The following is a 14,885-nucleotide window of genomic DNA, read 5'->3' on the forward strand; positions in this document are numbered from 1 at the left end:
CTCCTTAACAAATTCAGGGAGTGTGCCCTTGAGGAAAGAGCATGAAACTTGGAGGTCAAGGAATGAAGTTTCAAATCCTTGCTCACTGGTTTTTTAACCATGACCCAGTCTATTAGCCTCTGCGTGTCAGTTTCCTTGTCTGTAAAATAATGAAGTTGGACTGAATTACTCCTGAGATACCTTCAGGCTCTGACACTTGGATGCCATTACTGTGAGGGAGAGTATCACAAGCCCATGCCACATGGCCTGGCGGGCTCGCCAGTGCAAGTCACGCAGTGTGAAAGGGCCTGACAGGTTATGTGCACAGATCACTGAACACGAATGGCCATTTGGAAGCATGGCCCACTTTCCTCAGCCCTATGGAGCCCACAGCTGAAGCTGTGAGTCCGACACGGCCCAGATTAAATCTGTGATAGGAAGAAACAGACAGAGAAGGCAGAGTCCAGAGAGAACAAGAAACCAGCAGAGGGGGAAAACAAGTCCGCCACCATCAGTCGACTAGAAGGTTATCAGGACTGTGGCAGAAACATGTAAGATGTTTCAATAAAGTAATATTACATGGAACAAGCAAAATGTGGAACAGCATAAACACATCAGGCAGCCTTGTAAGATAGCCTTCCATCTGGACAAGGAAGTGAGTAGCAAATGAAGAGTTGTGTTAAGATAGATTATACAAGTTGCATCTTTCCTTAACATTGTCTTTATAACTACAGCTGAGCCTGGAACAACACAGGGGTTAGGAGTGCTGGCACCCCTCCCCCACGCCGCACAGTCAAAAATTTGCTACAATTTTGACTACCCAAAAACTTAACTTGGTATCTTGGGGATACCAAGATACAGTTGGCTCTTGGTATCTGATGGGGATTGGTCCCAGAATACCCCACAGATACCAAACTCCAAGGATGCTCCAGTCCCTTCTATGAAGTGATGTAGGACGATACATGTGGTCAGCCCGCCGCATCTGCGGATTCTCAACCACAGGTCAGAAACACTGTTCGGACACTGGTTGGTCGAATCTACAGATGTGAAATTCATGGATGCAGAGGGCCAGCAGTAGTTTTTAACAAAATCTGCATATAAGTGGATTCACACGGTTCAAAACTGTGTTGTTCAAGAGTCAACTGTACCATGTTTACCCAATAAAAGGAAAAAGAAATAGTGTGGTTTCCCAAAGACACAAGATTTCAAGAAGGGTTACTCAACTTTTCCCAGCCCTGTAAAACAGGACTTATTTCTCCATTAGGCTCAGTAGGCACAGTGCCTAGAGCCCACAAGACTTTAGGGATCCATGAAAATGTTTTTTAATATATTTTAAAATAAGAATTTTAAAAAATGAATACAATCCAGCAAGGATTATGCTTATCTTTATATTTGTAACTTTTTTTAATGGAGGAAAGACTCCCAAAGGCCAAAGTGCCTCAGGCCCCCAGAAGTCATAATGTGGCCCCTTTTGCTGCAAGATCAAAGCTCATGAAACTCTGAACCTTGACGGCTGATCTTTGGGATGGCAGTTTGAATGGTTGAGCCCGAGAGCAGGAGGTGAGGAAAGGACAGAAGGTGAGGAGGTGGCTGGCAGCAGCTCAGCTAGGCCGCAAGAGAAAGGAGAGAACTTGGAACACGGTTTGCCTGAGCAGCAAGCAGGACTGTAGTACAGGTGAGACCTCCGTCTGTTTGAAGGCTGAGAGGAAAGGGCTGATAGGCAGGCAGGACATTTGGAGTGATGGGGAGAATGGGGCAGGGCTGCTAATTGGGGCAGCAAGCTCCTAAGCAGGTAGAAATGACATTTGCACTTGAGCAGCAATCTGGTTTACTGTCAGGATTTAGATTCTCCTTTAGATTCTTGGCTGGGGAGTCATCCTGCATCCTGAGGTCTTAGCGGGATCTGAGCAGGACCAGCTACATAATTTGCAAGACCCAGTGCAAAATGAAAGTGCAGGCCTCTTGTTCAAAAACTACATAGAATTTCAAGATGGAGACAGCAGGGCATTCAACCAAGCAGGAGCCCTTCTGAGCCGAGGCCCTGTCCCAGCTGCACAGGTTGCCTGCATTGAGTCTGAGGGTGGGTCCTGCAAGGGTGCTGCAGCAGACCTCAGGCAGTGAGCGGACTGAGGCCAAGGTGAGTGAGTCAGGCCTCACTCAAGCTTCAAGCAAAGTGAGAGGCAAGACTTTGCGAAGGAGAGGAGACAGTGCTGAAAGAGCGGCCTGAGCCTTTGGCAGCAAGAACAGTAGCCCCGCCACCCACACAGGCCACCCCAGCCGGTGTCTCCACCCCTGGGCTTTGTAAGCAAGCACTGCTTTTCAGGATGGGCTGGTTTCATCTTCAGTGATGTCAGAGAGACGCAGCAGGTAGAGGTGGAAAGTGGGTGGGGATCAGTGAAACATCCCTGAGAAGAACCAGGGAACACAGTGTCTCCACATACAGATCTCCAGAACACCCCGGCCTTTCTGGCCAGCCCCTGCCTGCAGGAGCCTCTTGCTGGAGCTGCCCAGGGTGGGCTGCATAGACATGAGATGCACCCATCAGAGGCATATCCAGAGTGGTGAGTTCAGAGAGGTAACGAGATCACAGGCTTTGCAGGCAGACTGCCTGGTTCAGACCCCAGCCCAGATTCATTAGCTGTGGAGTCTCGAGCAGGTTTCTTAACCTCTCTGGGCCTGTGTTTCCTCCTCTTAAAGTGAGGATAAAATAAAACCTACTTCAGGGGTTGTTGTAAGGAATGCATGAGTCAATACATATAAAGTGCATGTTATGTGTTCAAGAAATGTTGGCTGTGGCTATTATTTAAAATGTGGGGCTGGCCTCAGCCAGGGGAGAGTGGGGCTCAGTCATACAAAATCATTTCAGCAGTCCCCTATTCTGAAAACAGTTCACTCCCCTGTCTCCTGCCCAGTGGTGGCACTTAGTGAAATCCCCTTTCATTCTACTATTTATGATCACTCTTTATTTTTTTAAAATATATCTTATTGATTATGCTGTTACAGTCATCCCAGTTTCCTCCTTTGCCCCGCTCCACTCGGTACCCCCATTCCCTCCAGCACCTCCCCTTAGTTCATGTACATGCGTCATGCATGTTTCCTATACTGTTCTTAATGTCCCCCTGTCTATTCTGTACCAACCAATTTGTACTTCTTAATCCCTGCACCTTTTCCCCCATTCTCCTCCTTCTCCCTCCCAACTGATAACCCTCCAAATGATCTCTGTATCTATGATTCTGTTTCTGTTCTGCTTAGTTTGTTTTTCAGGTTCAATTGTTGATAGTTGTGTATTTATTGTGATTTTAATGTCCATCATTTTGATCTTCTTTTTAAATAAGTCCCTTTAACATTTCACATAATAATGACTTGGTGATGATGAACTCCTTTAGCTTTACCTTGTCTGGGAAGCACTTTCTCTGCCCTTTGATTCTAAATGATGGCTTTGCTGGATAGAGTAACCTAGGTTGCAGATCCTTGCTTTTCTTCACTTTGAATATTTCTTGCCCGTCCTTTCTAGCCTGCAAAGTTTCTTTTGAGAAATCAGCTGACAGTCTTATGGGAACCCCCTTGTAGGTAACTATCTGCTTTTCTCTTTCTGCTTTTAAGATTCTCTCTTTATCTTTAGCCTTTGGCATTTAATTACCATCTTGTCTGGTACTCTCTATGCTTCCTGGACTTGTATGTCTATTTCCTTCACCAAGTCAGGGAAGTTTTCTTTTCATTCTTTTTTCAAATAAGTTTTCAATTTCTTGCCCTTTCCCTTGTCCTTCTAGCATCCCAATGATTCAAACATTGGTACGTTTGCAGTTGTCCCAGAGGATCCTTACCCTATCCTCATTTTTTTGGATTCTTCTTCCTTTTTGCTGTTCTGATTGAATGTTTTTTCTTTTTTTTCTCATTCTTTTCTTTTTCTAAAGATGGAATTTATTCATTTTTGAAGGGAGGGAGAAAGAGAAGGAAACATCAATTCATGGTTGCCTCTTATGCACCCCCTTCTGGGGACCTGGCCTGCAACCCAGGCATGTGCTCTGACTGGGAATTGAACCAGTGACCCTTTGGTTCACAGGCTGGCACTCAATCCACTGAGCCATACCAGCCATGGCTGTTTTTTTCTTCCTTATGCTCCAAATCATTGATTTGATTTCTGGCTTCATCTACTCCACTATTGATTCCCTGTACATTTTTCTTTATTTCACTTAGTGTAACCTTTATTTCTGCCTGGGTCTTTTTTATGCTGTTGAAGTACCCAGTGAGTTCTTTGAGCATCCTGGTAACCAGTATTTTGAACTCTACATCTGATAGATTGCTTATCTTCATTTTTTTTAGTTCTTTATCTGGGGTTTTGTTCTGTTCTTTCATTTGGGCCATATTTTTTTGTCTCCTCATTTTGGCCGTCTTCCTGTGTCTGTTTCCCTGTATTAGGTAGAGCTGCTTTGTTTCCCTGTCTTAGTAGTGTGGCCTATTGTAGAAAAGTGAACCAGTAAGTTGGATGGTTAGATAATTGCTGGGGTGGGGGTGGGGTGGGCAACAGTGGTGGCTACTTGTGTGGACCAGGTGGATAGAGTCTCAGATATGGTGTCGCTGTTCTGTGGCTCTCTGTGGGGAAGGGCTCAGGAAAGGGACAGTGGCCACTGCCTGGCCTCTGGAGTTTTGTCCAGGAGGCACTCGCTCTGATGCAAGACACTTCCGTTTCCCCCTGCATGTTACTGTTGCCCTTCCAGCTGCTGCCCCCAAGCTGGAGCCCAGAGTGAGTGAGTCTGCATAAGTCCATTGTGGGCCTTTTAGAGGAGGCGCCTGAGAATCCTGCAGTTTCTTCTGCTGTCCCATCCCACACTGATTTTTACGGCCAGAAGTTATGGGGACTTACTTTCTGGCACTGGAACCCAGGGCTGGGTGGTCTGGTGTGGGGTCCCTCACTTCCGACGTGTGCCTCCTGATTTTCATCTACCACATGTGGGTGTGAGACTCCCCATTCTGCATCTCCTGTCTCCGCATCTCTGCCCTTCCTACCCGTCTGGATGAATGTGGCTTCTTTCATTCCTTGGTTGTCAGACTTCCATACAGCTTGATTTTCTGACGATTCTGGGTGACAGTTATTTTGTAGTTTAGTATAATATTTTTTCTGTGGTTGTGCAAGGAGGTGAACTATGTTTACCTATGCCTCCATCATGACAGGAAGTCCCACTCTTTATTATTGAGACTGCACTGTCTGCTGGTCCTGGGGCAAGCACCACACGTATATTATTTCACTTCAGCCTCACAACCCTGTACCTCCGGGGCCTGGCATGGTGCTCAGTAAACGTCTGCAGGTTGAATGAGTAGCCCCAGGGTAGGTATCACTATGCCCACACTTCAGTTTCTGGAGGTTATAGGACTTATGCAAGTCACAGAGCTATTGAATAGCTGAGCCAGAACTTGAACATGGATGAGTCTGTTTTCAAAGCCTTGAGTGTTTACTTCCAGCATTATCACACCTTCGATGGAGTGAAAAGCTCCGACATAGAAAATAAGACTTAGACCTAGGACTTAGAAAATAAACACCCCTGCCTAGGAGCAGAAACCCACGAACATGGAGCCTCACTGAACTGAAACAGGCAGCATGATCTTTCTCAGGGTCAAGTGTCGACAGGAGAGAATGCACTAGCACTGGACATGACCCCTGTCTTGTTCTAATGAGGAACTGAGTAAAGGAAGGATAAAGAAAGTAAAAGCTGGGAGTATAAATAATAAACTTGACCTCTTTGGGTCTAGTTAAGAGCACAGGCTCTGGGGTCAGGTAGACATGAGTTTGAACTCTGCCTCAGTCATTTGGTACTGCAGGACCTGAAGGAAGCTAATTAACCTAAGTATCAGTTTCCTCATCAGCAAAACGGAGCCCCTCTCTGTAGAGCTGTTCTGTGGGTAGGTGAGATAATGTGTGACAAACACAATACCCAGCACAACATCAGTGCTCGAGAAAGATCTGTGACTTCTCGCAGTAGTATCTCATTCTCTTTCCCCATTCTAAGATCAAACTTACTTTGCTATTACCTCTTACCTCTTACTCACCTCTTACTTTGACCAAGTAAGAGGGGAAAATTGGTCCCAAGAGACATGTCAAGCCAGGATGGTCTTAAAGCTGTGGAGTTGGCACTCGAAGCCATAAACCAGATTCTTACTGCTCTATCTACAATAGAGAATTCTGTTTCCAACACAGTTCTCTATGGAGGTAACCCCAGTGCAGGTTGGCCCCCATTGTAGACATTTTGAGGTTATTTCAGAGGCCAGATTAAGTGACACTTTCCCTTATTTGGTCCTCATCGAGATTACGTAATTCTAACCCTCTTCTCATAATCACAAGCAAAGCTTGAAGCGATCAAACATACGTTACTGTTGAACCATTTAGAATTTTAGATCTTTTTCTTTTGACATTGCCATGATGGAGGCTCTGGATGCTCCCAAACTGCACCCCACCCACCACCATCAACACACACACACACAAACACAGGCCCGACAACCCCTCCCAGGCAGCACCGTCCGAAAATGCAAATATCGCTGACTACAAGCAGATAGCATCACCACCTTGCTCCACTCCTCACAGCTTGGGCGGGCACACACTTCCCCAGGTGAGCCATCTAGAGAAAAACCCAGGAAGGAAAACAGGTCCGGGAAGAAAGGACCCAGTTTCTGTTGGAACGGTGCTTTGAACAGGACAGCAGAGCTCAGACTTGTCACCTGGGTTGACCTCCGGCTCCACCCTTCCTCTGAGCCACTGTTGAAGCCGGGACAGAGAAACGTCACAGTGGGGAGCCCCATGGGAGGAGGAAACCCGAAGCGACTTCTTCCCTTTCTCCCTTATTGGGGGGTGGGGATTTCCAGACCACAGAAGGTAACGAATTTCAAACTCTGAGGGACTCTTCCTCATCCTTAAACACTGGAATAGGCTCAACACAGTCCTCCCCTCAAAAGCTCTCCTTGTTGGATTAAATCCACAGCCTGGGGTTTTCAGGCCCCCCATTTACTGGTTCTGCCTTTCAATCCAGCCAGCCTTACTTCCCACAGTTCCAAATGTTCTAGCTTGCCCTCAAGTGACCTCAATTCCAACAAACAGTCCCCCACCCATCTCCTTTATCTAATCACTTACCCATATATCCACTCAAGGAGATTTTATTACGCACCTAGTCTGTGTTCTGCACTGTTCTTGATACAGAGAGTAGAGAGAACAATGGTTTCTACCTTCCAGATCCACATCCTGGTGAGATAAACACTCAGAATGGCAGGCAATTATAATACTGGGTGCTAAGGGACATGATGGTGCACAGAACGCTTCTCTCAAAGGGCGTTTTATTTCCCCCTCCACCTGTCTCTCTCTCTCTCTCTCTTTCTCTCTCTCTCACACACACACACCCCATGCTGGCTTTTTTACCTTTCACACCTTAGAATCCCTACAGCAAGTCAGAGTGGTATGTAAACTCACCAGAGAGCACCTGAATACACACTGCTTTGCATTGTTCTCTGATTGCTTCTTGCACATGCAGCTTCTCTCCATCCCTCATATAAATACAAAATTCTGCACGTCACGTGGCACAATACTGAGCATGGAATGAACACCTGGAAAAACCTCTTGGCCTGCCAGTCTTTCCTCTGTACCACAACCAGAGTGATCTTTCCAAAACACAGACATTACCTTCCTTCTTAGAAACGTTCCGTAGCTTCCTTGCTCTTAGGATAAATGGTCATGCTGCACTCTCTCCCAGGCCCTCTGTTCTCTCCACGACGCCCTTGCAGCCTCTGCCCAGACCCCTTCCTTCTTCCTTCCCTACTTCACCTTTTTAACCCTGCTCATCCTTTGTATGTTACCTCATGGAAATATTTCCCTTTTTGGGAAAACTGCCTCTACCCACCCAGTAAGATCAGGTTCCTTCCTCATTTACCTCCATGAATGGATTTCTTTCCATCAGCATTTACCTCAATCTGCAAGTAAGCCTTCATCAGTGGGGTTATTTGATTACTGCCTGCCTCCCCACCAGGTGGTAAGCTACACGCCAGCAGTGGTTGTGTCTGGTTTCACTCACAGTGCTATCTGCAGCACCTGCCCCAGGGCTGACATATTCCAGGTATTCAGTAAATGTCTGCTGGACAAATCAGTGAACCAATGAATGAAGGAATGAATGAATGAACACTAAGTGTCTTCACGTTCCATGCTCTGTACTCACTGTGGGAATACAAAGTTAAGACTACATCTGTGTCCTCGTGGAGTGCACAGTCAGAGGGCAAAGAGATAAACAATTATGAAAGAGTATTGAGTGCAGGATCGATTTTCAGTGTCTGCTGTGGCCACGGGGTTGGAGGAGTGGTGTTGTGAGTGCCTGTGCTTTGGTCCACTTGACCTTCATTGTGTCATCTTTGCTATGCTGACCCAGATCATGAAGGGCCTTGTGCCACGCTTAAGAGTTTGCACTTTGGCTCTGGTTTTCAATCAGGATAATATTCTCCAAAACTTTTTAAAATAGGCTATACTTCCATATATCTTCACAGTAGGGCTATTTGAGCTCCGTTTCTCCCCCAAGGACTCTGTGGTTCTATAATAAAAATTAGTTTCTAGTGTCAAGGCTTCAAGTAGCAGGTTAGGGGCCTGGTAGAGAATGAAGTCAAAGGACTGAAGTCGGTCGCCACCTAGTGGCCTGAGCTGCACTTGCATACTTTTCCGAACAGTTTGCTCCTTGCTCCACCTGTTTCTCTGCGGTTAGTGAGACGTGTCCGTTTGTAAACTAATCTGGTGAGTGTGCCTAGAGAATAAAGAGAGAGAGAGAGAGGAGTAAGATGGCTTTAGGAGGAATGGATAATCAGTTCACAGGAAACCCCTGACAACCCCCCCCTCATAGCAGGTGGTCCTGAAGTGGCCAATCATGGCCACCTCCTGGTAGGTCGAATTTATAACCTGATCTACCTTGTCCATGCTGAGAGGTGGTGTGGCCAGCGGGAGGCATCCCCTCACATGTCCCTGGCAGTGCCTTTAACGATCGCACCGTGGCACCTTTGGCACCTATGTGTTATGACTGAGCAGATTTGTGTGTGTGTGTGTGTGTGTGTGTGTGTGTGAGAGAGAGAGAGAGAGAGAGAGACAGAGAGAGAGACAGAGAGACAGAGAGAGACAGAGACAGTCTTCCCAGAGCTGTGACCTCAACTGAACACAGAGTCTAGGGTCAAATAGAGCGAGGTTTGCCCTCCAGACCCACCGTTGCTAACTCTGTGACCTGGGTAATTTAATTCTCTTCTCCGATCATCAGTTTCCTCATCTGAAAAAGGGGCAACAATGATTGCATCTAGTACAGAGTTACTCTGAAGATTATATTTTAAAACGTTTCTAAATCTCCTACACCAAGACACGTTATCTAGGGTCACTGCTCTCACCATCCTCATTGGTGTGTTCATGAACAAGGAACCAGCCTGGGTCAGAGAAGTTATGAGGTTGAGTTCAGAGCAAGGGGGCCTGAAAATGTTCTCCCAGCCAGACACGACCCAGGCCTCACTCTGCTTAGCTTCAGAGACCAGATGAGACTGGGCGCCTCACAGTGTATGGCTTGTAGACTGAAAACTGTTTCTTAAGATTGTTCCGCCTTCCAGGCTGCCAACAGTAAGTCCCACAGAGCAAATGCCCCTGGGGAGCCCCATCCTTCTGTTAGTCCTGCTCTGCTTCTTAAGCAGCAAATATGGACGGAAAGATGTAATAGAATACAGTGTCTTTGCACCCTTGGGTGTTTTTTTAAATAGCAGCTTATTGAGCTAAAAATTAAAAATCCCCTATCCCTTTTGTTTCTTTCTACCAGAAAGGTTGTTTTAAAATATTCTCCCTAACCTTTTCCTGTTGGTTTGTTTCGTTTTCAGGTTCCACCTCTCTTTGCCAGAGTCCAAACGCAGCAATATCGAGGTAGGAATCAGATCCCTCAGACTTCCTTGTGCAGGGAGAACAAGAGTTCTCTTATATAGTAGCTGGATGGTTGCTTTCTATACTGCTGAGTAGTACTTGTTTTTCCCATGAGTGTAGATTTTAACTTTAAAATTCTTTATGGAGCTACTAGTCCAACAAGCCCATTAACTATTAAACAAGATAGGAAGTCTCCAATGTACTTTTATCTGTTCAAAAGACTTTAAAAAGAACTCAAAAGACTGTTAAGGCACTGTATAACGTTTTGGGGGAAAGGTATTTTCAAGGAGATTTCACTTTTTGGATAAAATAATCCTCTATAGTTAAATTGAAGAGCCAGATTCCCAAAGGGTGGGGCTCTATGTCAATTATTAGGCCATGATCGAGTTTGCTCTTTGAAGGCTTCCCAGCCACCTCCTAAAATGAGGTCAAGGCTGGTTGCATAGACGTCTTTTGGGGGGGCCCAGCTTGGTGACCTCCTGACTGGAAGACTGGTACAGTGTGTGACGGGGTACCACCAACCCCCAAGCTTCAAGAAGATCAGCCAATCACTCATTGGCATCCATCCCTCATGGCACTTACATTCTGGAGCAGTGGTTCTCAAGTAGGGTCACAGTGGACAAGCACTTCTGTGCCATAGCCATTAGGTCGTTGACAGACTATAGTCAGTGAGAATGCACAGCTGACTGTCTCATAACTAATATTTCCTGAGCCTGGAGGAGTCAAGATGAGACCAAGTTTTCCAGGAAGACCCAGAAAAACTCCTTAGTATCAACAACAAAGTATACTAATCATGACATGTCTAAAAAAGATGGCAATGCTGTGTACCAGGAATAGTAACTTGTGTAACCCTGACAACACCCTCTGAGGTTGGTACTGTTACCCTCACTTGACAGTTGAGGAGCTTGGGGCACAGGGAGGTCAAGGAACTTTACCCACATTGCACAGTAAAGTGTTAAAAACTGGAGGTAAACCTAGGAAGTCTGCTTCAGAGCCACCTTTGCTAAGTTGCAAAGAGGTCCTTATTATTGTAAGCCTAGAGAATGCTCAAAAAATAGTGATTGAATTCAATCATATTTCAATCAGAAAATATTGATTGAATGTTCATCATAGTCCTTTTATTTTTAAAAAAATATTTTATTTATTTATTTTTAGAGAGGGAAGGGAGGGAGAAAGAGAGAGAGAGAGAGAAACATCAATGTGCGGTTGCTGGGGGTCGTGGCCTGCAACCCAGGCATGTGCCCTGACTGGGAATTGAACCTGCGATGCTTTGGTTCGCAGCCCGCGCTCAATCCACTGAGCTATGCCAGCCAGGGTAGTCCTCTTATTTTTAATACCTGAAGCTTGCTAAGATTATACAACTGCCACAGCTTATGAATGACAAAGTGGGCGTTCTGGTGATGCCATTAACTGCGGAGCATAATATAATGTGAGGGAGCTGCTGTGGCTGGGCTTCCCAGCAAATTGAGGAAAGATTACTAATTGAGATATACAGCGTCTATACTTGGTAGTGTCTAAGCTGCCATGTTTGCTGCCACCACGGGGTTGCTCTGCATTTATTGTCACCATGATCCAGGGGAGAGGGGAGCAGAAATGTCTATCCTCCAGGAGGAAAAAAGATTGGGAAACTCTGTAACATGGTTTCCCACAAAACAGCTCCCACGGTCTGGAAGCTGGGATTGGTATCTCCGCCGGGAGACTCTAACGAGAGCTCTCTGTCCTGGTAAGGTATGCGAAAGTGCAGGTCCAGCCCGGGCATGGTGCCTTAAAAATGTCTTGACTTGGCAACTGATTTAGTTTCCCCTTTCATTTTAGGTCTTGAGGTTTGAAAATATTCTGTCCTCCATCCTCCACTTTGGCGTCCTCCCGCTGGCCAACGGTAAGAGGTTCTTGGGAAGCAATGTGACCCTGACATTGGCTAAACGTTGGGGATTGTTGGGGACTTTCCACCCTGAAGCTTGTACTTCTAGAGTGTTGTTATGAGTCCAGGCCAGTGCCAGAATTTGCAGTTTGTACCATCAACCATAAGGTTGCAAAACGAGTTATTCTAGGTTCAAACCTTGTTAGCAATTCTACTTGAAGACTCAGCAAGACAAGCTATTTCTGGCTGAGTTGAAAAGACTGAAACCATTCCCCTTAGGCAGTGAAGAGTCTCCTTCAGCCAGAAATGACATGACTCGCACCAGCAGCCGGTGCTTCTCGGTGGTTCTCATACCAAGACCACCCTCTGGATAGACAGAGTCTCAGTGAAACGACAACTGTCCACAACAGCAGCATCTGGAGTCTGACTTCATTACAATACGCTTTGTAGTACAGGCCAGAATGTTCTCAGACCCACTAAGTTATTTTCAAACTATAAATTGGACAAGGTGCCAGCATTTTTCTGCCATCCAAATGCACATAATAGCAGGTGCATTTTTATTCAACATGGATCAATTAACCATTCTTGCAGGGAAATGCTAGAGACAGATCGGAGAAAATGAAAACAGAGAACTAGGGAGAATGGGAAGATAAACTATTTAAAAGCTGCTTGTTAGTCTCTTGCTCAAAAGGTTACCAAAACTTTATATTCCCGTGCCCAAGTATTTTACATCTTGTTTTACTTTTTAGCAAAACTGCAGCAAGGATTTCCTCTGCCCAACCCATACAAGATCTCATTCGTCAATTCAAATATTGAAGTCCTTGAGGTAAGAATGTGAATATTCTCCAAACTGCCCCATTTCTTCTCATAGCAGAATGAGCCTCTTTCTAGTTGCTTATTTTCCATTTTATCTAGTTTTGCTTCATTTTTTTTCCCAGCTCAGGGAATTTTATAAACAAAATATTTGGTTATTAAAGCCTGCAATTAATAATGTAAAGCATTTAAACTTGAGTTTTAAAATCAAACCGGGTCCAGTTTCCCTTTGCAGCCAAATTTATTCATACCACAGAACCAGACGCACTGCATTGTGCTTCCTTTCCATCGCTTCACGAGACCCGGTGCAAGGCTGGGGTAATCAGTCCCATTTTACAGATGAGGAAAGTAAGACTCAGAGATGTGAAGCGGCTTGTGCAGGTGGCTAAAGGCATGACCGGGGAAGGGGGGGGACAGGGGAGGAGAGGATGTGACACAGTGGGACCTGGTGAAGAAGCCACCTCTCCCTCACCCCTCAGGAAGACTCATCTCCTATGGCTGCAGGTGCCCAAAGTTTAACCTTATCTTCATTGTTGCATCTTTTTCAGCATTTTCTTTTGATTTCCACTGACCTGAAATATGAAACGTCTTTAAAACAGCCACCCAGATTCTATGGTTGGGAAGGTCTGAACCTGATAAATGAACAGTGGAGGGGAAAATCGGTCCCCTGATCGCCTGGCGTCCACTCCAGGACATAAATGGCCCTTGACCCCACCTACTGTACACCCAGAGGAAGAAGACAATGCGAGCTGGAGTTGTAAAGCTCTGGTCAAGTGTTCGGGCTGAAAGTTTTCTTTCTCTACTCCTCAGAGACAAGGGGAGGCAAACCCGGTTAAAGAGTTAAATCAGGGTGTGCCTGTCTCCATGTGTGTGTGGTGGGATGGGCATTTGAATGTGTGCTCCTGTTTCAATGCGTGCTGTGTGTTTCTGTGTTTGTAAGATTCTGTGGCCAAGAGTGAGGCATGCCCTTCTGATGAGGTGCACGAGGAACTCTTAAGCACAGATTTGAACTGATGTCCTCAGCGGAGAGCCCTCCAGCCCCTCCAGCTCTCTAGGGTTCTCCCCTCCCTGCACATTGTTGGATTTTGTGTTTTATATGCACTGCTACTGTCCCCTGTATTTAATTAAAAGTGTTTTCTATCAATGTCAAGTACCTTGTTTTATTTGCAAAATGTCCTGCCCCGGATTTGTTTTTTGTTTTTTTTTTTTTTTCTAATAAAGTAAGACAGGAAAGAAGGAAGAGAATTTAGTGTTGTTAAGGATGATGTACAGATTTCAAGACTTGATTTTTGCCTCTTAGATGTTTCCAGGGAGAAACAGGGTGGTCACAGCAAACTCTGGAAGTTGTATCACTTTAACTTCCAGGGTGTTTTCCCTCCCCGATTAAATGAAAGGCAGCACAGAGGACTGACCCTAGAGAACTTACAGTCGGTGATGACATCAGTGTTGTTAGAGCACCTAATCAATGGGGTGAAGCGGGAGGGAAAGAGGAGGAAAGGGAAGCTGGTGTGGACGGTGAAGAGAAATGAAGAGAAACCTCAGCTTTGGATGTGTGTGGTTTACAGCCCAGTGAGGGGGATGGCAGACGGCAATGGCAATGATCGGAGTACTAACCACGCGCCAGACCCCGTGCCGGCTCCTTCACGGCAGCCGGCTCATTTAATCTTCACAGCCTCTCTAGGAAGAGTTACGATCCCATTTTATGGCTGAGAAAACCAAGGTTAAGAGCGGTTAACCACACAAAGGCGATATGTGGCAGAGATAGACACTGAATCCAAGTCTTTCTGAGTCCAAAGTCGCTGTTCTTCACGCAAAGTAGGACTAGAAACTGAAATCGCTTAGAGCTCTCGCTGCTTTGAACAAGAGGCACAGCGTAGGGAAGCATGGTCGCCGAGCACTCGGTCGCCACCGCGGGCTGGACCGGAAAGCCCCGGCTCTGCACGGGCACTGACCTTTGCTCCTTACGGAGCCGAGCGTGCGTCTGACCCCAGTAGCGTTTGTCGGGATAAATGATAAACTGCCACGTTTCATTCTTCGGGATTGTCTTTTATGACATAAAAGTTATTGAAGGCACATCCACAGATTCATTCGGACACATTACAAATGTTCAGTTGTGATATTTATTTAAACACGTTGGGCCCTGGCTGGCGTAGCTCAGTGGATTGAGCGCGGGCTGCGAACCAAAGTGTCGCAGGTTCGATTCCCAGTCAGGGCAAATGCCTGGGTTGCAGGCCACGGCCCCCAGCAACCACACATTGATGTTTCTCTCTCTCTCTCTCTCTCCCTCTCCCTCTCTCTCTCCCTCTTTCTCCCTCCCTTCCCTCTCTA

The 14,885-nt window shown here is 46.0% G+C and overlaps 1 protein-coding gene across 1 annotated transcript in view; it reads left to right on the plus strand.

Moving 5' to 3' along the window:
* The window catches only part of BPIFC (BPI fold containing family C), a 47,740-nt gene extending 34,052 nt beyond the window's left edge, over window positions 1–13,688 (plus strand). The window contains exons 19-22 of the mRNA XM_045826551.1: window positions 9,844–9,886; window positions 11,699–11,762; window positions 12,494–12,570; window positions 13,106–13,688. Coding sequence (XP_045682507.1) covers window positions 9,844–9,886; window positions 11,699–11,762; window positions 12,494–12,570; window positions 13,106–13,228 — 307 coding nt within the window. The 3' untranslated portion in view covers window positions 13,229–13,688. The remainder of the gene's footprint in view (window positions 1–9,843; window positions 9,887–11,698; window positions 11,763–12,493; window positions 12,571–13,105) is intronic.
* The last annotated feature ends 1,197 nt before the right edge of the window (window positions 13,689–14,885 follow it).

Source organism: Phyllostomus hastatus, unplaced genomic scaffold (genome assembly GCF_019186645.2).
Source record: "Phyllostomus hastatus isolate PE091 unplaced genomic scaffold, TTU_PhHast_1.1 phas_scaffold_755, whole genome shotgun sequence".
In the NCBI taxonomy this organism is placed as follows: domain Eukaryota; kingdom Metazoa; phylum Chordata; class Mammalia; order Chiroptera; family Phyllostomidae; genus Phyllostomus; species Phyllostomus hastatus.